This window comes from Aphis gossypii, chromosome 2 (assembly GCF_020184175.1).
Source record: "Aphis gossypii isolate Hap1 chromosome 2, ASM2018417v2, whole genome shotgun sequence".
Taxonomy (NCBI): domain Eukaryota; kingdom Metazoa; phylum Arthropoda; class Insecta; order Hemiptera; family Aphididae; genus Aphis; species Aphis gossypii.
Window position 1 is genome coordinate 24,243,607 of NC_065531.1, and position 25,551 is coordinate 24,269,157.

Here is a 25,551-nt window from a genome sequence, read left to right on the forward strand (position 1 = left end):
GATGTATTTAACGGTATGAAGAGGGGAGATGCAGTTTTCGAATGTCACGGTGTGTTAAATTTTTATTAACTATAAAAAAATAAATATACGAATCTTTGAAAATAGATAGTATAGCCTTGAAAATCAATCATTTAAACTACGGAATCCTATAAACACATGTATAATAGTTAAGTAGGTATTTTGACTGTAGCAAAAAGCAATAGAGGTACCAATAATAAGACCCAGGGGTTAAATGTAAAAAATATTTTAAGTATATTTATTATAATATATATGTCGTTTTTTTTTTATTCGTTTTATTCAATATAGTAATAATAATATTTACCTTCTGCTCTAGCTGGCAAATGTCTGCTCAACTGTTTCCTGTGGTCTTCGGTCAAGATTTCGGTGATGCCGTGTAAATCGGGAATATATGATTCGAAGTCTAATGAATTGACGCTGGTTGCGTAGAAGGCCCGACGGAGTTCATCACTCATAGACAGTACCTATATATATGCGTGTAAGAAAAAACAATCGGTGATTAGAATCGCCACTGTGTATGACAACTTAAGCGGGACATGCCCAACTATATATTATATTATAAACATAGGCGGCCTTAAGGGCGAGCACAGAATACAACTATAACGATCAAAAAATTGTGTGGGGCTGTATAATATATGATTGAATAGTTCAATTGAAATTAAAATTTTAAGTTGGCCTAAAACCATAAATTCGTATAGGTAGGAATATAACATCATACACGGTCGAATAATGCATTTCGTCGAACGTGTATAAGAAACAATAATTTAATAACATAGTAATATTTTTTGATAAACTGCAATGCAATGTAATTTACTATGTTAATAAACTATTGTAAAAGTACATAATATAACGATATATAATATTATGTTATTATGGTGCACTCATACACAATTATACACATTCTATTATGTATAGACACACATGCTCTATTAAAAAACATAACACAAGGTATAGGTAAAGTAAACATAAATAGTTAGTCATCACTGCTTAGAAGTGTTGAATATGGAATATTATATGTGCATGTATAGGGTGTATCGCGAAGATCTGATTAAATGTATTTTTTTTTTTTAATATAAAATAAGCAGATCTTTGTGATATACTTTATATACTCCTAATATTATACAAAGGTACAGCTAGGTAATGATCAGGAAATAAAAAATAAAAATATATGATCACATGCTTTTTGTACATTATACTATCAACACTACGCCATAGGTATACACTGCAAGTGCGCTTAAAATATAGGTCACACGTGTCACACAGGTAAATGGCAAAAATTAGTCCGGTATAATATGTATAGGTAAGGTATATACTGTAAAATCAGAATTTTTTTATTTTTTTGTTATTTTGTTTACGAGGTTCCTTCTTTCAAAACATACATTTTTATGATATTGTATATTGTAGTTACTATATGATCATACAATTTAACAGATGCTGAAAATCTGAACTAAGAAATAATAAATGCGTGTAAAAAGAAACAGTTAATATAAATAAAATTACGCATTTTGATTATTTTATTTGTCCATTATCGGGTAATACTGGTAATAAGCCGAGGTAAGAGATAATAACAATCTATAAGATAAAAAAATCATGCAAATATATAAATATAATACCTATAATATATAGAGATGTAGGTTTAAAATATCGTAGTCACGTGAAGTAACAATAAATATTACGGTTATTTTCATGATTGAAATAGGTAGTTAATTGTCTAGTTCGGGAACTACCTATAGATATATAATATATATATATTGAAAGTTAAAAATTTCTTTACGACATTTACATATCAAGTATACGCGATAATCAATTGTATAATAAATTATACATTTATATAAAATCCATAAAACATTCACTTGCATTTAAGTAAATACTGCACATTTTCTATAATCGTAGTAAAATGATATCTGTACTCTACTGCAGTGCCAAACACTGAAAATTTCAACACGTTAAATATGCATAAAATATAACAGTGGAAATTCGTTTAGTATTAACTAAAATATTACAGGTAAATATTTTATGAACTTATGGAATTTTATCATATAATTGTCTATAAGAACTCAACTTAAAATTATTAAATTGATTATTTTTTAACCATTACATAAATCACTATTTTGTGATTTCACGTCTAAATAATTTTACCACCAAAACTAATTGTTTTTAATTGTTTTAATACACGTTCATCAATATTGTGTAAATAAACAAGTTTTATTATTTGAGATAAAACTGTGCAGATAGCTAATTTGATTAAATTTAAAAAAAAAGATAGGTGGAAACTAATATCTATCATTTATCTAAGTACAGACATTTATAAATTCCATTTCCCCTATTTAATATGTTTATTAAATAGGTGCGTGATGAAATATATAAGATGATCTATTTTATGTATGCTCATTATTTTAAAATTTCAACTAATACCTATTGAAAATGTTATATTAACATAATTTTATATCATCGTGAAACAAAATTTTATTTTCCAATGACATAAAAATATGATGTCCAAACAAACGTTCCCAAAAATTTTTTTTACCGCCTAATAAAAAAAATCCCATAGATGTCCTCTCAAAAATAAAAATACAAAGTATGCAGTGACAAATTAATTTAATATGTATACTCATATATATACTATTATATAAATAACAAAATATATTATCCTAATGAACAAACTGTAGATATTTGCTTTTGGAATCAGAATTATCTTTGTATTTTTCTTTAAATTATAATTTAAATTCTTAAATTATTATTTCTTTTAACCAGGGCCGAATCTAAAATATTTTTTACCCGGGCCTATAAGTATAAAATTAGAGCCTTCTCATAACCCAGTCCCCTTTTTACTATTCCACTGTTATTTAGTAATTTGGCATCCTCCGAATAAAACTTTCGAGATAAATGCCCTGATTGCCCTCCCATATATATTCGGTCCTGCTTTTAACAATAAAATAATAACTATTTTAAAAATACAATATAAATACATAAAATAATAATTCACACATTATATGAAGATGCAATTTCTGAAGAAACCAGTCATCGATAAGCTTAACATATACTACACAATCACTGAATCATATAATACAAGTAAAAAAGCCACCGCCTACTTTTATAATCCAATGCCCTTAAATGAGATTGAAAATTATATTACTTACATCGATATCAATCATTTTAGGAAATATTGGTTTAAACTTTAAATATTATCGAAACATTGAAAACTGACGCAAATAGTAAAATAAATGATAATACCCATATAAAATCTTATTACAAGAAAAAAAACAAAAATCAACCCACAAAACATTACAACGCTAGATGGCTCACACATAGAAAAATCAAAAGGCATGTATGGATAGATATTCAAAGGATGTTTAATAAATTAGTTCATCCTGTTGTGCGAAATACACGGATGACCACCACAACAAAATCATAAACACTTTATAAAAACACGTGCTACGTACCGAAAAAAAAACATCAAAAAATCAAGATGAATGGACTATGTATAACAGAAATACATTAATAATTTAATATTTAAATTTTAAAAATAATTATGACAACAAAATGTATTATGTATGTCGTCAATTATATCAGTCAGTAAATATTCTGTTATACCTTATACATCGTAAAACTATACTCAAAAATCAAGGAATATAAATTGTATGTAAATATATATAATATATATATTTAACTTTTTTAAATGAGGAAAATATTATTTTCGTTTATGATAATATTTAACATTTTGACTACCATTTAAATCCCTATAATTATACAAAATAATAACTGCTTATTGACAACTAATGTAAGTTTAATTTTAACCTAACAAGCTTTATTAATATCAATTACCTATAGTGCACTATCTAAACTAAAAATGTGATAAAATACTTTTAAAAAACTATTACCGTGAAATTATACAAATTCATCAATATAATTATTGAAAATCATGTAAAAAATAATTATTATATAAACATCAATACTAACTATAATTCATCAATTGAGTTCAAAATATTATCCAATACAGTGTATGGAATATTATCATAATTAATGTGTTATAATTTAAATAAAAACAACTTTAATATTCATATATATAGATATATATGATTAAATGTACGCATATATGGTATTGTTAAGAAAATAATTCAATAACAAAATTCTGAAGGTCAAATGGGCTGGAACAGACAGCGTTTAGAAAAATAATTGTCATCATATAAACGGCTGAACATAAAAGTAAAGTGATAAACTGATGTGTTCTAAACTAATTAAAATAATAAATAAAATATATTATATATTAATAAATAATACAGATTCAAATCAAGTTATGAATTTTTGAATAAAAAAAAAAATAACAAAACTACCTTTTGTTTCAAATCACATTTGAACATCGATATATTTATGTTATACCATATAAAATGAATAAAAGATTTGTTATTTTAATCAAATTCATTCAAACCTACGGAACAAGATAAGACCAAACTCAATATCATATGGCGGAAAATAACATCACGACATCGTAGTATACTAAAAAAAATTAAATTATAGACTGTAGCCTATAATGTCTTCAGGCCTCTGGCTATCCAATACAGTTGGATCGTTCAAGGTTATAATAACCATACACGAAACACACACTCGTTTAGAGTTATAGGCGCAAACAGAAAAGTAAGCCATTAAATTGAAAAATCGATAAATTATTATACAAACTTAAAATATTTAAGGATATAATAAAGTATACTAGCAGACATGTTTTCACTCTAAAAAGATTATTTGAACGTAAAAATATCATAGATTTAGTCTAAACGCATATTATTATATGAAACACTACCTATCATTGTCTTTGTAACACGCGTATTATAGAGACACGTATTATTAACGTCATCTTTACTCTTCAATGAACTTAAGAGGATAATACAAGTAAGGTCAACATATATAGCACCAGCATTTGTCATCTCTACTAGTATATTAATTACGAGTTAAATACGTGGCATAAGCTAAATTTTTATGCTGAACTGACAAAAATTAGTAAACGATAAATATATTTAAAAATAACAAATGTTCGAGTCGAAGTAAATGTTAAATCGATAGATATGCAAGAGAAAATATTTAATGCCATTTGTAGGTATATATTATATATTATCACGTATACAAATGTGTAATAAATATAGGGTATTCTATAAATAACAAGTATAATATACAAGTAGAGGTGGTAAAAAATCATAATTACAATATTAATAATTTAATTATCAACAAACTTTTATAACCCTATAATAACCGTAAATAACGGTAAGTATACAAAATCTTTAATACAATACTTGATGTATAAAATAAATATAGATATACGTACAATATACTTGAGTGATAATGAAACGTATAAAAGTGAAAACCTATCAATAATCAAAAGTTTAAATTCAAAAGAAGGAAAAATAAGTAAAAAGGGTAATGTTTAAGACACATGTTTTAATACTTGTAATCGCATACATTCGAAATAAGCTTGAAATATATTCGAACAGTAGAAATAACCATTTATGTTTTAATGTTTGATAAAACTAAAAAAAACATACTAGCATGGTTAAATGATTTTGCTAAAAAATTTGATAAATACAAAACACATAAATTGGTTATAATAGTGAGTTAGTGTTTTTTTTTTTCATTAAGTTATTTGTAAGTTATAACTAGTTAAGAAACATAATAACTACGATAAATATTAGATTTTGTACTTGGAACTATCAGTTAAAGAAAAAAATACATCATATAATACCATTTCGAGTCCCGGTGAGACTTAAAACTATAAAAATCAATTTAAGTAATTAATTGTAAAATTATATTATACTATAGACACACTTCATTACAAAAATAAATAAACACGATTAGACAATAATATGAGATATTAACAATAACCAATATGATACATTTAATGAATATTAAGTTTGAGAACTATTCAATATACACTGAATAAAATTGCAAAAAACAATAATTTATACGTTATATAAATACGTATATTAATAATGATCAACAACACAGATAACTATTTTTTTTTTTTAATAAACGTCATTATTTATTTGTTTTTTCATTATTAATCAATGCAATTTCATTTATTTAAAAAAAAAATGATACCATAATAGTAATGTTTTTGTTATTGTTAACCTACACAGTTGTACGTCATTATTTAGGTACTAAACGTATTATTTATTTACTTTGCGTTTGTTTAATAATTGTTGAGCTTTTTTCACAAATGCTTTAGTGGACGTCAATTTTGTTTTTGACGACTTCCCAAAACTATTCATGTTGTAGTAAAAATTTGAAAGTCTTAGAAATCATACTGCATCACATCGAAGACGCGTTCATACTCGAATTAATCAATAAAGGGCCGGACGTAAGCAGCATAATATTATATATAAATATAATTTGATACATTAATTTGATATGCATATGTTCATGATGTTTCAATCAAAATAAAAACAATTACACGTTGACAATATTTTAATAGAACGAACGGAACACGGAATGCTTTATGAAGCTATTGCGTTTAACTACTGATTGGGAAAACTACATGCGTTGGTCACCGTGACAGCTGATTGTGAGCGAGTCAATTTTAGAAAGTTCCCTTCTACCGACCTCTATTGTTTATGTCTCTTACTCATCATACATATTTAAATATAATTAAAAAATATTAATCTAAAAATAGTTGTTTATAATTGTATGTATTCCTGTAAATTATTTCTTCTAAAAGTGTATAATATAATATACTTTCTATTACTGCAGCTCATACATTTTATAATAGATAAGATTTTAGTTGTGATTTAATATTTTATGTCACATTCTATTAAATTTATTTTAAAATAATACTACTCTATTAATTATATAATATTAATACAATACATACATTTGTATATTTTATAAAATAATGTTAGAAATTAGAATTTTGATCGTTAGTAAACGATTATAAAAAATGCTGAATAATAATTTCACCATTCTCCGATATTTAAAAAAATTAATTCAAGAAATTCAAGTAAATGCTGTTTCATAATTTAAAATTATTAGATTACGGTTTAACAGCTATGATAATCATGATTTAAACAAAGATTATTTACTATAGCAAAACGTATAAAATGAATAACAATAAAAATAAAAATAATTTAGTGCTTTATTGATTCATAATAATTGAAAGTTTTCAGAAGAAAAGACAATAATCGACACTATAATGTATTAAACTAATCTAATCTTTCTAACTATTTTTTAAAGCTTTATAATGAATATTTTAGAATTACGCAATTTATACCAATAATAATTATACATTATTTAATATAAAATATGATGATAAAAACAGACAATCCCTATAATAATTCAGTCATCCAAACTAAGCAAGAAAATATTAGTCATTATGAAGTAGGCTCATATTATTAAAAATATTTTTGTAAAAAAATTACATTATACGTTTGAAAAACAATTTTGAGCAAAACTCGGTCTACTTTTTAGTACCTATTTATAAGATTATTTAGAACAATTTAGAAAATCTTTTATTTGGAATAATGACAACAAATATATAAACAATTTACTAAAAACATATAATTACTTCAGAATCCAAAAAAATATGTATATAACCACAGTGTCAAGAAAATCACGCGGCCAAAGGTTAATATTCAATTTAAAATCAATGATAAATCTTTAAATTAAAATAATATACAACGATTTTGAACTTTTTTTTTTTTTAATTTCTATAAGATAAAGATATTGTTTTTTATTTTTGAAAAAAATGAGTAGGTACTCACGTGTTTCATCGTAATTTTTGTTACTCATGAAATTCTGAAAATTATTTATAATCTGCGTGCAATTTGTGATTTTTTGCAAAATTTTTAGAACTCGTTACAGAATTTGGAATTAACAACGACAATACATATATTAGTAGTTTTTAGATTAAGTAATTCAATTCGGGTTAAACAAATAACAAAGGATGCATTGTTTGGACAAAACGTACCGGGTATGTGAAATAACCAACACGAAGCACTATTGTGGATTATACGACGATAGATTTACAATAATTGAAACAGTTAACAGACTCGGACGATTTTACACCGGACAGAAGACCTGCGCGACAACTGTCACAACGAAAAGATTATCGCGTCGACAAATGGATGACGTAGATGTGATCGACGGCAATAGTTAGGAACTATATAATATAATATTATATTGAATAGAAATCCGGTATATCACACGTCCTGCTACGGACCATGTCTATAAATCGGTCACGTACTCACGTAGGCCAAAAATGCTCCCCTTCCGCGAACCTGCAGAGAGAGCGATAATTATAATATTACATATTATGAAATAGCCACCATAGGTGTCGCCGTGTCGGGTGTGGAAGTGTGGAATAGCAGCACTCCGGCAGCAGTAGGACGAAGATTTGTGACGTCAGAATCCGCAATTACGGTTTTGAAACAAATCATATTATTTAAACGTTTTAAACTGTAGGTACTTAGGTTTCATTCCGAACTTAGAATGTTTTATGCAACAATAAAATACATAATAACCCTATTTAAATACACCTAATATTTAGTCTTTAATTATTCATGTTACTATCGTACAATAAAATTCATCAATTATTTCTATACTAGATAAATATTGATCCAATAGATTTAATAATGAAAGCAACTAAATCGCTTAAATTAAGCACTAAACTATGTTAAAGCCTTATCAAATAATCTTAGTGTTTTAAAAACTAAAGGGTACATTACAACTAAAATGTAAAAGCACCAAACGTATATAAGATAATGATATAATCTAAAAATATAATAATTTCGAAATGATATAATTATGTGCTAAGTATTAATTGTGCAAAATTGCCATCAAAGGCTCGACAAACAGTTCAGTATTGTGAAATAATATGCTTACTAATAATCATAGCTATAATGCAATTATGTGAAATGGTCAGTTTTTTAAGATTACAATTGGAGAAAAAAAATTGGCCATTTACATTATCACTACCACTATGTCTGACTAAATAGCAAATTATTTTTGTTATAGGTCTCTGTTAATAACTAACAGTGTACCTCGTTATTTGCCTGCGAATCTGACGATCCGAATTGATCGGCCTGAGTCTTCAGCATCGAATACAATTTTGAATATGGCGCTTTTAACACCTTTTATAGAAAAATATTAATTTAAAAACAGGGGACACCTTGTAATACTTAGTCACGTATAAAATTGGCACATGAAGCTAAATATCATGAATCATGGATTATATATACCATCAATGTAGTTTGTATTAAATATTTCAGATTTAAAAAATTAGATGTTTAAGTACAGGAACTTACCTCCCAAGACTCTCGTGTGAGATCACCAGCTTCGCTTTCATTTCTATCTAGCTTTTTATCGCTAGTATCACCAGGTGGTGTTTCTGCTTCTTCCCATAGTTCCGTATCGGATTCTACCAATTCAAAACCACGACATGCTACAATTTCTTCATCTAAGTCACCATACAAGAGGGGGACCCATAGCATTAGAAAACGATACAAGTCATCCACCCTAAAATTATACCTCAAAATTATTTTTAATTTAATTGACCAAAACATATTTAACATTTATAATATTATGTATTATATAACTTCTCACATTAAATGCAATTTTATTAAAAATAACTACAAAACATACAAATTAAAGTAATTTTACTACCATAAATAGTAAACAGGTACCTAATATTTACATTACCTGTTTCTAGGAACACTAAACCAATATTCTGGCTTCATCTTTTTCTTGCCATATGACATGATTGGCGTTGACTTTGGTATTTTCTTGTCTTTTGGTTTACCCATTCGAAGCCTTAAATAAAGAGGAGGTGGTTCTTCAAATGTATGGACGGGTCTTGGAATTAATTCTGTTGAGTAAAAATGTTATATAGTATAACAAGATGGAAAAATGTATGTGTTTGTACAACAAAATATTCTACACTTACTTTCAAAAGATACAAAAAGTTCAGGCATGTCATCTACAGATACCATACTTCGATAATCTAATTTAGGTTGCGTACTTTTTGAAGTGCTCTGACTATCTGAACGGCTGTTTGAGCTATTATGTTGCTGACGTATAAATGTAGTGACTGATGAACGCCTATAATAACCATTAAAAACTCGTATGAACAAACAAAATAAAAATAAAGTAAAAATGTTATTATATACAAAATGTAATTTTTTGTAGACAAATCAGCTAATAAATCAGCAAATGATTAAATTAAAGTAAAACTTATAGCTTAAAAATAATAGTTTAGCATACTATATTAATGTAAGAATAAAGCAAATTAAAAATAATTCAAATAATATATAATTTAAAAATAATTATAACATTATAATTTATAACATGTTATAAGCAAATATAACTAATTACAATAATTTAAAAGTGTATATAAAATATAATAATAAAATAAAAATAATATTAATAATAATAATAATTGAATGGCATTCTAATGATTAAAATTATTAATGCATTAAAATTAAAATACTACATTAAGTGGTTTTGGTGGCAGGATAAGGGACACACATAACATCACCATGATATCAATGACAGATAGACATTTAGGGGTACAGTGTGTGACCACTTACCCTACGCTGTTAATAATTGATGACGGCGAGAAGCTAGCGAGGCCTTCCCGTTTAGATGGGGTGGCCGAAGGTGGGGCGGGCGAACAGTCCTGAGGTGGCGGGAACTGGAATCGCCCACTCTCCTCGCTCGGTGTTTTCGTTAGGAACAGATTCGAACCAAAATCAGTCACCATGTTAATTGGTGAGCTTAGCAATAATACAAAATTATCATCACATCCTCATACTACACTTTTTAATTAACTCTGGTTCAATTTGTTCTCTTCATATTTTTTTATAAATACAAATATCAACTAATATAGAGTTCATTTAAATTCTATCCCAGGTCTATATAGATCAAACTAACATAAAGTAGTGGATTCTCTCTTAGTTTTCTTTATCATTAATCATCAAAAATAATAATTTATAGGAATTGTTTGGAGAAATATAATTTTGCAAAAAGTTGTGTGGGGGAAAAAATATTTTTTTATTAACAATAAAAAATAAATAAAATATTGTTAATAATACAAACTACTAATGTAAGCCCAACTAATATTATAATTGTTGGGTAATCTACTTTTCATTTAAATGTATAATTATGGCAACAAAAATTAAAGTTTAATAGCTTCAAATCAATAATGCTTTCAAATTAGCATTAAATAAATGCTTAAATACAATTCTTGAGAAAAAAAATTGCTTTACCAAAAAGTCCCAATAAAAAAATATAAATATAATATAAAGCTTATGTTGATTATTATCATTAAGAGTAATTTAATAAATAATAGCTGTTTAATATCTATTCTCATATTCGTTAACAAATGAAATAGATAAATTATTTTATAAAAATTATCAATTTATATAAAAATATATCCAATACACTTATATTTTGGATATCTTTTTAAAAATCTAAATTTTATTTTGACTTTACAATATTTGCCTGATAAAGTTCAATAATACCAACAATAAAATATGAAAACTAAAAAAGCTCCTCCTACGGAGTTGCTAGTTAATAGTGTGTAATAAAAAAAGTGTGTATATACCTTTAGTACGCATTTTATTTACAAAAGTGCCATGTTAAACAAATTGTTATATACTACATTTGTTATTTAATGTATAAAAGATGCTTAAAAATATTAATAAAGAAAGTGATATCTGTTTAAAATTGTTTAAAATTAAATGTAGATAATTACCTCGAAAAAACTTTAGAGAACACACTAGATGAATGTGATAGATGAGATGATTCAGCTGAAGATGGTACTGATGCTTCTTTTTCGCTATCTTTATCACCCGTGAATCCTTCCATCCAAGACAAAGGATAAGAAAGCCTTTTTAACATCTAAAAATATATATATATATTAAGTATATTTTTTAATTTTTAGGTAACTTTATCAAAAACTGTAAACATACCTTATTTTTTTTAGTTTCCTGAGCCTGTTTTTCAGCTTGTTCATCAACCTTTTGAACTTCTGTTGCACTTGCCGAGTCCTGTTCTTTAGAATCTTCCAAACTAAATGACACTGATGTAGTTTTCTTTTTACGTAATTGAACTGCATCGTTAAGATGGTCTGAAGACAATGGTAAAACAGGCACTGGTGGAAGAAATTCAGATTCTGATAAAAGTATATCAGCATCAGAATAAACAGTTTTACGAGGTATTGGTAATACAGGTGGATCTCGAATATCAATGCCCGAATCATGACACGATTGCTTCACTAGATAACCGCTTGATGGTTCAGAGTCTTCAACATTTTCTAGAACACGTAATTAATACAATTATTACTATAATTATTAATTTATGACTTTATGGATAATTTCAAAAATTACATTATTGTAAAACGTTAAGACATTTTTTTTACAAATTTTTAATTAATTATATAATTCACACAATTAATAGGTATGTTTAGTAAATTAAATACCTTGTACTGCATGATGAACTGGAGGTTCGTCATCAAGAGATCTGACTTTATTTGGCATTGCCCAGTGTTGGTCAATTGAAGATTGCCTGCGCTGTTCCATATTACGTATACTACAAACAGCATCTTGTTCTGCTGACATTGAAGAAAGTGGCCGATCATCTTCATTACCAATGTGTTCAATAGCCAATTCTTTATCTGATCTCTTCTAAAATTAAAATATTATAGTTATTAAATTAATAATTAGATAAAAAATTATTCAAAAAAACTAACCAATGCATCATTAGATCTATTCATGGGACTTGGTGTGACTAGATCACGATCAAATGCTTTTGGAAATGCAGCTCCATCATTTCTCTGTGCATTGCATGAACAAATGCTACCATCTTCTTCTTCATCTTCAGTTGAAGATCTAAAAATCGAATTAAAATATAATATGAAATTAAATAAATAGGTTTAATTTAAATTACCTAAGTTCTGGAAAAGTTTCATCCTTAGCCAAGAGAGAATCAGTTCGACCTCCAGGAGATATCTGTAAATCTAATGTTGCACTGTCTAATGAATCAGTTTGCATGGTAGTTAACATTGTTGGGGATTTATGTTCACTGTCTTCTGTTGTTTCGGATTTAAGAGCAGGAGATAAATGATAAATTGCTGGTTTTGTAATATTCTCATTTTCATTTCTAAAATTATTTAACAATTAGATATAAAAATCTTAACTATTATTCACAATTTATACATGTTAAATAACATACCCTGTTGACTGGTAAGGTCCAGCAACTCTCATGTGCGCTATATCATAATATATGGCAGCATTCACCACAAATTCCATAGGAGCTATGACACCGTAAGACTCAGGCCCATGTTCAATAACCAACGGGTCAGAGACATTTGGATCAAACATGACAGCATTAGGAGTAACCAACAATACACCACCCACCACACCCTACAGCAAATTCGCATAATTATTTTAACTTGTTTTATATTTGTAATTATAATTTTTGTCATACTTGTCCATCTGTGATGTGTCTAACATTTATTTTGAGGAACCTTTCTACACCGCGCGAATGCGATCTACTTGATGAAGGAGATACTGAAGAACCAATACGTTCTGGATGACCTGGTTTTGGAGATGAAGGCCGTAATGTGTCCAACATGTCTGCAACAATAAATTACTAAATTAGTTATTGTCTAAAAACTTTAAATGTTGGACAAGAGAAAAATTAAATGTAATAATTAAAAGATTTTTAATACCGAAATATGTATATCCCTTATCTTGTAAGAGATACTTTGGAGACATAACTATGCCTCTCATTTTATTAAACGTAATATTACATAAAAATGTATATACAAATTTAAAATAATTAAACGAATTTAAACTACTACTTAGATTTGTTTTGCATAAGCAAGAAATATTAAAATAATACTGTAAATGACATTATTAATTATTAAGAGAGAAAACTCAAATTAATTACTGATATTAGTATCAAATTGAAACATGTATGGTTGTTAAAGCAGATAAGAGTTTTAAAATCAGTCACATTGTGACAACTGCGTATAAGCTCATTGTACTTGAGAGCAATACCATCAGTAAGATAACACAAAGTAAATGCTCCTTATTTAAATTAAATAATCACAGATTGTTTTAAAAATATTATGTCCACAGTACACACATAAAACAGTTTTTATGTAAATTGTAATTATGTACTGGGAGATAATATGCTTATTACTAAAAAATCACATGACGAATATATAAAGTTAGAGTCTTCATGTAAAATTAATTAAATTTTATACTATAATTATCTTAATATTTTAATATCTTTATTATATTTGAATTCATAGTTTTAATGTAATTAACTCATTATATCAATAATAAAAAGTGCACACACTATTTTCAATATTCATAATTTAATGTAGTGATATTATTTAATGAGGTGTTTCAAGATCAGACCTTTACTCATACTACACAAGGACTTCTTAGTTTCTGGTATTTTTAAATTCAATACTACTAAAACAATGTTATTCTTATAAAATAGGATATTAATTTAATCTTATATGTGTATAGTAATTATATTATTTATAATATGTATACAATTTTTATAAAACAAATTCTAGAAACGATTATAGTTTTATATATACTCAAAATATTTCTAATATTTTTAAAAATGAAAAAATTATTTAATGTACATTCTAAAAATTGTATTAATTTATTACATTATAATAAAACTAGTATAAAATAAAATTATAAGGAACTATAAGATTGTTTAAAATAGTTTACAGAAGACGTGTATTTAATAAACTAGAACACATAAAAGAAATTGAAACTAAAAAATGCTTCTAATTTATTAATAAATAATAGATTGTATATTTTTAATACAAAAATATATAATTGATAATCATGAAAAAATATATTATATTTCAATAAAATGTATTGATATTCAATATCGTGAATATTGTTCAATAATCATTGTATAATGATCAAGACTCAGAAAGTTGTATAATTGTATATTTTAAAAAAATAAGCTTATATTAAGACTAGTCTGATATATATGTGTTTCATGATATTATTTAGCTATAAAAAATTATTGTTGCATACTTTTTGATTTTTTTTTTTATAAGATTTTACATATTTTTGTTATTAGCACATTTTTTGCAAGTATAATATTTTCATTTAAATCATATTGAAATGATTACATTTTTATATTATTTTATCACTGTAATTTGCAACTGACAACATGTATACGCATACCACAACAAAGGAAAGCTGTAATAATAAATTTGTCATTACTAGATAACCAACTGAAAATTACAAGATACAATCACATATGGTATCTAATTAGTTCATTTTCTGATGTGACAAAATAATATATATATAATATTTTAAATTATTGACTAGTAAATAATTATACCAATTTTATTTGTAAACAAAAAACAAATGTATAGTCTTTTCATGTGTACTTCTAAAATGTTCAGTTGAAACAAAATAGAAATAGAAAAAAAAACAACTGTTTTCAAAATATTTAAATATCTTTTTTTTATTATTGAACATGTATTTTTATTTTATTGGTTTAGTATCATTAAACATGATGAATTTTTTTATTACTTAATAATTCAAACTAGAGAACTAGAGATTTTAATTTATTATAAAAGTAAAATTACTTAAATAGTAAAAAATATATATTTATTCATACTATACTTTTTATTTATACTATTTTTTTTTTTTAATTAATTTATAAAAATCATAATAGTAGGGACATCACTCATTTTTTAATTTTTTAATTTAATTTTAATTTAAGTTGTTATTACCATTTTTTACAAAAAAAAATTGTCACGAAGCAATACTTTTTTTTCTGCCATTTTTACAATGAAAAATTATTAAAAATTGGAAAATATTTGGAAACAACATACATTTTTTAATTTTCCATAATTGTTTGAATTAGGTACATACATATTTCATCAGATAAAATAATACAAACACAATACTGTAAATGTATACAAAAAAAATTAATAAAATTATTCATCAACAAAATATTAGAAATAATAAAATAGAATAAACATAAATTCAAGACTTTATGAAACTAGTCAACTTCTCAATATTTCAACTATATATAATAGGTACTGATTTTAATAAAAATCCATTCCCTAGTTATTAGTTATAACTTTTGATCGATGTGGAATTGACTAATATCTTATATGGTAAAATGTGAAAAATCACTCACTAAGTTGTATTCTAAAATAGAGTGACCATAAAAATAAAATAAAAATACGGGATACTTTAGTTACCTAACTAAATATATTAATATAAAAAAAAAAAATTAAATGTATGCTGTATAAGAGTTTTGAAATACAAATAAAATATTAAAAAGTACACAAAAATTGATCAAAATGAGTAATTATGTACCACGGTATGAAATGCAAATATCTCTTCTTGTGTTGCGGTAACTTGAGTTACGTATATATTTTCGTTAGTGGACCCACTCGGATCATTTAAAAAAAATAAGAAGTTACCTTTTATTGTTTTGATGCAGCTAATAACGCCAGTAAATTTTTGTATACTTTTGTAACATATTGTGTAATATCTGACCGTCCACCATGTTCTTCAGAAAACACAGACTTACACATGGCACAAAATATTTTTCCTACTTCATTAGCATCTTTTAAAAAAGGAAATTCTAATTTTAAAAGAAGAGTAAAAACTCCTCTTATTGGCATTTTGAAAATAAATTAGGTTTTATGGTACAGTGAATTTTAAATTAAACCACATGTCACTACGACTATACTGTGAATATCATCGTGTTCTTAACACTCATGTGTAAATATTAATAACAAATAATATTTATAATCTTAAGTAAACAAAATATTAAAGATATTATAAAATATAAATTAATTGATATTACATTTGACAACAAACTGGTTGTGGCGGGTGGAATTGTACTTATTTAGTCGACACCAATATATTAATAATAATAACATTTAGTACATTTTACCATTGATACTAGTATTTACAATCAATGGTTTAACATTTTCGACAATGATGTGACATTATTAGTTTCTATTTTTTACCAGCAGCAATCATAACTATTTATTGTCAAAAAAAAAATCTAAAAATACTGCTGAAAGTATAGATTTAATTAATATTCTATTGAATATTTGGAAATAAAAATATCGTAGAACAAAAAAAATAAATTTCAAATAATTATAAATTAACAGTAAGGGGAAAACGGGATTAATATGGGATATACTTGTAAAAAGGGGGACAAAATGCGTCCCAAATAACTTTTGTCGGGACAACAGGGCATAAGTGGAAATACAGGACAATCCCATATAAAACGAGACGTATGGTCATCCTACTCTAAAATATTTTGCCATTTTATAATACATAGTTTTAAATCTTATCTGTGATTAAAATGTTGTTATAAATTTTAAACTAGTCACTAACATTATATTATCAAATAATAATAAACTGATTTTTTAAATTTTAGAAAAATACTATATATTTTTAATAATATTATTAATATTTCATTTATCATACCATCTTCCCTTCTATCAATGATATCTTTATTATCATTTCCAGTTGAAGGCCCAGATCCAGGTCTACTTTCTCCATCAGCCGATGTGAAACTGTTAGTTTCTGATAAATCTAAATTACTAAGACCTCCCTAAAAATAAAATAAAACATTTTAAAACCTTAATCATTCATAATTTATAAATTTAAAATTACTTGAGATGCATCAGACTCTGACACAGATATTCGCTTTTTATCTGGGACACGAAGAATCTGACCAGGAAATAGTGTGCGTGATGATAGCCGGTTCAGTATGGCTAACTCAGATGGTGTTGTGTCGAACCTAGCAGCAACTGAAGTCAATGTATCTGATGCTTCAACCTGGAAAATTTTAACTTCCTATGTATTAAACAAAAATAAAATAAAATGATGAAATTTAATGCATTACCTTATACGTGATGGTGGAAATAGGAGGAGGCTTAGGCATTTTTCTTTCGCTAAGCTGCTCTTTGCTGCCGCTCTGGCTTTCCCCATCCGTACCTGAATCTATAAAAATAAATACATTTATATATTAAAATAATCATGAAAATTATTTAAAGTAGTTAACAATAAAAATAACAACAAAATCATTTAAGTACTGTATAGTTTTAATAATTAAATAATTATATGAGTTAGATATATGTAATATCCTTTGTTTTCATTATTATTATATTAATTGTAAATATTATTTTAAGTATTGATTTGCTATTTATAGTAATAATTATAATTCAATGGGATTATATGTCTTGTTATCACTGTTTGGTAAATAAATATTTTAGTTAATATATTGTATGATTATTTATTTTTTTTAAATAAATACCTACATAATAAGTGACAGTTAAATGTTTCTGATTATTTATTAACACATACTAAAATAATTTATAAATTATAATTAAAAATATCCAGCTATTATTTCATTATTTAAGTTTACACATAACTGGTATAAGATATTATACCCTTACAAATTATTTATACTTACCATCATATTACTAAATTGAGGTTGGTACCTACATGTCAAGTTTAATATGAATGTATTCATTTTTCTAATATTCTTCATTAATTATTAATTTGAATGCAAAATAAAAACCTACACACCATAGTACATAGGTGATGAGTATTTGCCCCACAACACTTAGTAATTAAGTAACTCTAAAGTTTGGAGTATCTGAGTTTCTGACTTCTGAGGTCTTTAGTCTTTACTCTTTAATAAATTAGTATCTAATCCATTCATCTTGAAATCTTTAATAGCACCAGATGAATTTTGTAATGTGATATCAATATCATTTCAACAACTGTTATCATTATTATAGACGTTTGACATCATACATTGTATTACTTAAAATTAATTTAGCTAGCTAACTTAGCAGTTAGCAAGTTAGCTAAACAAAATCGAAATTAACCCTGAACAGAATAACAGATTCTAAAAGGACAAGACGTGTAAGAAGTATGAATGTATGATTACAGATTTTATTTAATCTGTGATATGATTATCAGGATTCTACTATGTATATGTAGTATGACTGTATGAGTAAATAATTACTGCACAACTCCTTGAACCTGAACAGCGCCAAATTTGAGTTTACAAATAACTAATAGTGTTAAATCATTATTTTTAAGTAATTCATGTAAATCATGATGACAATCACGCTAGTATCACGTTATATAGTATTTAATATTTTGAGTCGATTTAAATTTCAAGGCCATTTGATCATTAAGTCTTATCAAATGAATAATTATTTATTGATTATGAAAACTAGTAAAAAATATGTATTTTAAACACATAATATTATGTTATAACATATTTTTTATCGTACTCTACATGACACAATACAGATATTAATACTTATTATAACAATATATTCATTAAACACTAAACCAGAAACTTTTTCCCTACGCATAAGCATAAAAATATGAATTATTATCAAATATGCATATATTTTGAAAATAATTAATTACTCAGAATTGTTTTTTATGTATTAATAAAATTCCCTAGGGCTCTGATGTTGTCATTCTTAAAATCAAATAAAACTAATGGCAGAATCACAAATCACGATGACTAAATATCTTAAACAATTATCAAAATTTCAATTAAAATATCAGACAGGAATTCTAGAATGGCATTCACTTTACTTTGTTTATCTGGGTGAAGAATGTTGGTATATTATAAAACTGAATCTAAAAAATGTACCATCTAAACTTGATTTGAAACCCTAAACTCAAATATTTTGACCATCTTTTACCCAAAACATTGTTTAGATAAAAATAAAATAACAATATAACATTCATGGCCATAATTAAAACAAATTATAAATGATTGTAAGTATAACAGCACTTCATTCAGAATTCAGTAAATAGAATTTTTTTATCTAACAAGTTTGAATTTAATTACTTTAACATTTATCAATTTGAAGATAAAAAAAAAAGTAAAAGTAGTAAAACTATGAATAATTCATTAATTCATAATAACCTACACATTTTGTAATAAAAAAGATATTTCAATTTTAATACATAACAATAAAAAAATCCAATACTCCAAATAGTTACATTTCCCATTGATTTTTATAAATACATTTATAACCAACTTATTAATAATTAGAATAATTGAAAAATATAAACATAAATGTATCGACATCGAGTAACCAAGCTCTAAACAATCATACATGCAAAACTTGCATGCAATAATCATTAGGTATGTGTAAATGAAACTCACCTTTCTCAGTCTGTAGCTCAAATGTTTTTATAACTTGTATCAAACCTAATTTTATTAAAATTAATAAAGCTGTTTTCAATTCGTGGCATTCATTGATCATTCAATATTATTGTATTTCAATTGTATAGAAAATGTATGGCATTTTAAAAAATATCAAAAGTAAAAAGCAATGCATAAGTATTGTAATTATACATCATGTAAACACTAATTACTTACGTATAATTATTTAAGATGATTATTATTAAAATCATTATATATAATACATAAGTATTATATATATAAATAGTTAATTAACATTAACTAAAAAATGAATAATACTTTTTTAAAATATTAATTTGCTTAAATTTCACAGTTCTGGTATATTTATATCAATTTTAGTAAAACAAGAGTTTATATAAAAAATAGGATGTAATTTAATTAGTAAGAATTTTTGTTTATTGAGTATTCTAGAAGGAATACATAAAAAGCTAATATTTTGAGTTGTTTATAATAATCAACTGACATTAAATTTATTACAGAGCATTTTATGCATGTTTAGACACATAAAATAAACAATGAGTTATAAAATTACAGAATTCCTCACGAAAGAACTCACAGAGAAAGTGACCTGTCTTTTTTTAACAATTATCTTGATAACTTGATTTAAAGTATTCTTAACACTTCTAATTAAAATTCCTGACCTCACTCCAAGTTTAAAACTAGGAAGTATAGTTTTCCATTCTAAAATATTGAATCTATTATGCTAATACTGGGACAGTAGGATTTAACTTGCATTGCACATTGTATGTATAGGATATTGCCAGTAAAAAAAAAAATATAGATATACAATTTACCTTTTTGTGGAAAGAAAATCAATAAGCATAGAAATTAATTAGATAATACTTATTTATTATTACTTTAACAATTTTAATAGAAAATAAAACACCAGTAGAAACCAATCTTTAAATTTTAATACAGACATATGGCAAAAATTTAAAATGAAAAAAATACATCAGCTAATGTTATTAGTCTAGAGAATTACTATAAAATGCAGTATACACCATAGGTAACTATATCTAGATTAATACTTAGGTACCTTAGAATAGGTGTAAACATTTTAGTGATTAAATCTAATGAAAACTTAAGCTATATCAGATAGCTAGGAACCGTTTCAAGGATCTGTTAATAATACAACAGCTACTGCAATGTTTTGATAAGTAAGGACAACACAGCTAAATATAATGAAAATCAAACCTGGCAGTACTTGGTAACGGACATAATATTCACCACCACAGCAGCTCTTATAGATTGTCACCGTCATCGGAGTGTAAAATTGTTCAATTTCACAATTAATCAGGCTAGTAGATTCCATTACCATAATTCCTGCAGGTTTTCACTGCATATATATATAATGGTAGTATCAACTGTCTACTAAACGTGCACATACATCTGGACAGTGTTGGCCAAATAAAGCTGCATTGTTAAAGTAATTATGAGCACACGTTAAGAAGAATGTATGAAAAACAAAAAAAAATAGTAAAGTTTAAAAGATAATAAATAACTACTAAGAGCTTAAGAACGTTTCTATGCAAATGAAGCGGAGGTACAATTAATTATAGTAAAAACGAGAAAGCGCAAGGGCTTTTGAGTAAACAAGCTCACTTACTTCTTTAAACGTCACATTATTTCATGCGGGCCCTACGCTATCCGTTTTATATTTTACATCTTTACATGATAATTTGCGTACGAATCCGTACTACGCACACTTGCAGAGTGAAGTGCTTGAGCAAATAACGACACACTTTAATTTAAATGGCAATTATTCGTCGAGTGGAGTAGATTTATATTTATCGGGTCATCGATACATGTATAACGATAATCGTATAGGCCGAAAACGAAATCGTTGACTTCCTCCTCGAGTACACAGCGACAACAACCGGCACCGACAGCCAAACGCGACAGTGTATTTGGGTAATAATTACTATAATAATTGTGTACTGTACTAGACTACTATAAAAAAATAACTGTCTACCTATACAACAACTGTGTAAAGTACAATGTTATTATAATGATGATAATGATTAGCAGCCAGTCGCGGCGCTCGCAGGACACTCGTTGACGAGTGATAACGTGACGTCCACAGATAACGCATATCGTTGTCAGTTATTATTGTCGCGGTAACAATATTATGGACTACGGTCGAACGCGCGTATTTTCGAGTAACCGCGGTACTGTGGTGCGGGCCGGCCGGCTGCGCATCGAGCTTTCTGAAAGCTTCTGCGCATCGACAAGTTAATGCTTTGAATTTCGATACGAATTCGCAGCGAGTAAATCCCCTTTGGATACCTCCCAATCATTTGTTTTTTTTAATATTTTGTAAACAATACCACAGAATAGAATACGTTCAAACAAAGACAAACTACAGGCCTCCCGCAGAACGCCATCTGCCGCCTAACTATACAAAACGACCGACGACGGGTGCATGTCGCAGTGATCCGTAGAAAGTTATATTTTCCGTCGCGATCGAATGATTTAGAAAATCGGTTCTGCGGCCTACAATACTATAACCGACGTTAACCGTTGAATAATAAAAAAAAAAAAAACGGTAAAAACAAAAGAAAAAAACCACTAAATAAAATGGTTCACGTGGTACCAGTGGTAAGTACTTAGGTAGTTTATTACCGATTTTTAATTCCACCAATCATGTACTTATATCATGATTTATTCGTGATCAATAACTACCTAAATTGAAATAACAGAAAATATATCCTCGAGATGTTCAGACGAATTTATACTACACTTTTTCAAACCAATAAATTTTATTAGCTTAACAGCCTACACTCTACAGCGACTATTCGACTATTTTTTCATTGATGTGTTTTACGTCGTATATATTATACATTTTTTATAACCAATTTAGTAAGGTGGGGTTTTGGAAAGAATTTATAATTTAAGACAGAGTAGAAAAAATACGTAGGTAGGTATATATGTATAATATGTCTTATACTCTTATGTAGGTACTATATATAATAATAATTTATATGTGTAGGTATTATCACCCGGATAAAGCGATCCACATAGAATAATAAAATAATTTATTATGAGTATGTTTATATAAGTACACACCACTATGATTATAATTACTCAACGTTAATGTTCCTATGTTTAGAACGATCGCCACACCTTTAAGATATATCCTACAGTTTTATGTATAACAACTATAAATTAAAAACGTGATCGACCACGGAATGGAATGACGAAATACAGTGTTTGAATTGGAAAACAATTAGAAGGGGGTTGCAAAAGTGTAAAAAATATGAGAATACCTATTTGAAAATTTAAACGTTTGATTATTTGGGATATACTTAGAAGGAGTAGTTATGCTAAAATATTGTTTTATTTTTAAATTTTAAATAAGAGGGACTCCACCCTTCCGTCCTACTATTACCACAGACATAGCACACATTCGAACAAAAATGAATCATAATATATAGGTATCGATCTCCAACTGAGTTTTGGGTTGAAATACATTTCACATAATATAGTTTTGGCCTTCGATCGCGTTTTTCAAATTGCAATAATTTAACAGTTTCGTTAGAATCTGCCTGTGATGGTTATAGCCTTATAGGTACTCGTATGATACGCATCGAAATATCAGCCAGTAAGTACTCTACTATATATATGCGTACATACAATAGATTGCTGGACCATCAAGGACTTGGCGGGGTTTCGTGACACGGAATAAAAAAGGATGGGTTAAAATTAAAAAAAAAAAATGTGTAAATTATAAAAATTTGTTGAAAAAAATCAATTTTTAGTCGGTGTGACGTAGAATGAATTTATATAAGTGGTTTGCCGGTAGATATGCACTCAGTACTGCAGTGGTCGAAGTGAGGGCGATAATACGCATGGTGGGACGTGATTCGCATTATATTATTTCATCCCTTGTACAGACACACTTTTTTTCAATAACGCCTCCTCCTATGTAAAAACCAATCAATCATATTTGTATATAGGTATATGTACCTGCATAATAATTTTCTAATCAAGTTTTTATGATTTTGTGTTAGTATACATTATAGTTCAAAAAAAATATTAATTAGTTGGTGCATATTATAATTTTTAATATAATAATCTTATTTTAGGTGCGAATTATTGAAATATGATATTTTTGTTACTATGCCAAAAATTATAAGTCCCTCTGATCCACCCTACCAAACGATACTCTGTGTCGTGTCTATCTAACAATCTGGGTTGGGGCGTTATAGGAAAACGGGTATATGCATATTAATTATGTATATAGTTTTATTTTTTACATTGTAGTATATCTACAGATTTTAAAATTTTAATTTGTATATTTATTAATATTCTGTCAATATTTTATACTTTTATAAATTTTGTGTGTTCTTATATACGTTTTTATACCGCAAATTCTATTCATAATATTTTATAAGTTGATTGTTTTTTTTAACGTTATTTTTACTAAGATTAACAGATACGGTTATTGGTATTTCTACATATAATCTTAATATTATAATAATACTGTATACCTACCTACCAATTTCAATTACATATTTACGTAATTTAGACAATTAATAATTTGGTAATTTAGTTATTTAACAACCAAATGTTATGCAGTTTATATTGTGTACGATACCTATAAAGTGTATACCTAACTAAATTCAAATTATTAATTATTATATTTATTTAACAATAGTTATCAATAAATATTTTTTTTACACATATAATTATTTATAGTTATGGTACTAGTACTAACATATTCATGTTATATAAAAATATTAAACCATTTTGAGTTTTTTATTTTAAATACATTTTCAAAAAAACCCTATTTGGCATAGTCTATTTTAAGTAACAATTTAAAATTTATTTTGTAACCATTTTTCCCGATGTTAGTAACAATCGGCCTTTGAAAATAATTTTCCGATTGTGTCATTGAATGGTAAAGCAAGAATTGTCTTGTAAAATATTCATAAATATTACATATCAATACTACATAAAAAAATAAACATTACAATAAAATGTTAACAGACAAAAGGTTATAAATATATTGAATTGATTTAATTATAGTGAAAAAATGATATAAGCACAAACAGCGTAAATCATGATTTTTATGATTCATATAAGGTTTTGTTTTAACTATTATGTACTATTATTATTTATAACACTATAGGAACTATTTATTTAATATTATTATCATAGGTGTTTGAAATATTTTTTTACGACACATTGTTATCGATTAATTGGTTATTACTACAATCACAGAACAATACTACTACAGTAGGTACTACCATTGAATTAAAAATATTATATAAAAAATAATGTGAT

The 25,551-nt window shown here is 26.4% G+C and overlaps 1 protein-coding gene across 14 annotated transcripts in view; it reads right to left on the reverse strand.

Annotated features, from left to right (window-relative positions):
* Positions 1–25,551, reverse strand: part of LOC114132669 (oxidation resistance protein 1) — a 161,606-nt gene that overhangs the window by 4,661 nt on the left and 131,394 nt on the right. For 4 of the 14 annotated variants that reach the window (XM_027998188.2, XM_027998182.2, XM_027998189.2 and 1 more), the window contains 16 exons: positions 17,926–18,023; positions 17,694–17,858; positions 17,505–17,631; positions 13,483–13,631; positions 13,228–13,418; positions 12,943–13,155; positions 12,746–12,884; positions 12,476–12,680; positions 11,967–12,310; positions 11,750–11,895; positions 10,584–10,769; positions 9,941–10,095; positions 9,697–9,862; positions 9,303–9,513; positions 9,039–9,128; positions 323–482 (listed from right to left, as the gene is read on the reverse strand). In XM_027998188.2, the coding sequence (XP_027853989.1) occupies positions 323–482; positions 9,039–9,128; positions 9,303–9,513; positions 9,697–9,862; positions 9,941–10,095; positions 10,584–10,769; positions 11,750–11,895; positions 11,967–12,310; positions 12,476–12,680; positions 12,746–12,884; positions 12,943–13,155; positions 13,228–13,418; positions 13,483–13,631; positions 17,505–17,631; positions 17,694–17,858; positions 17,926–18,023 (2,745 nt within the window). Of the gene's footprint in view, positions 1–322; positions 483–3,158; positions 3,408–5,749; positions 5,771–6,185; positions 6,528–7,760; positions 7,905–9,038; positions 9,129–9,302; positions 9,514–9,696; positions 9,863–9,940; positions 10,096–10,583; positions 10,770–11,749; positions 11,896–11,966; positions 12,311–12,475; positions 12,681–12,745; positions 12,885–12,942; positions 13,156–13,227; positions 13,419–13,482; positions 13,632–17,504; positions 17,632–17,693; positions 17,859–17,925; positions 18,024–21,459; positions 21,679–21,871; positions 22,244–25,551 lie in introns of those variants that run through there. The other 10 variants (XM_027998190.2, XM_027998192.2, XM_027998184.2 and 7 more) reach the window with 10 other exon arrangements.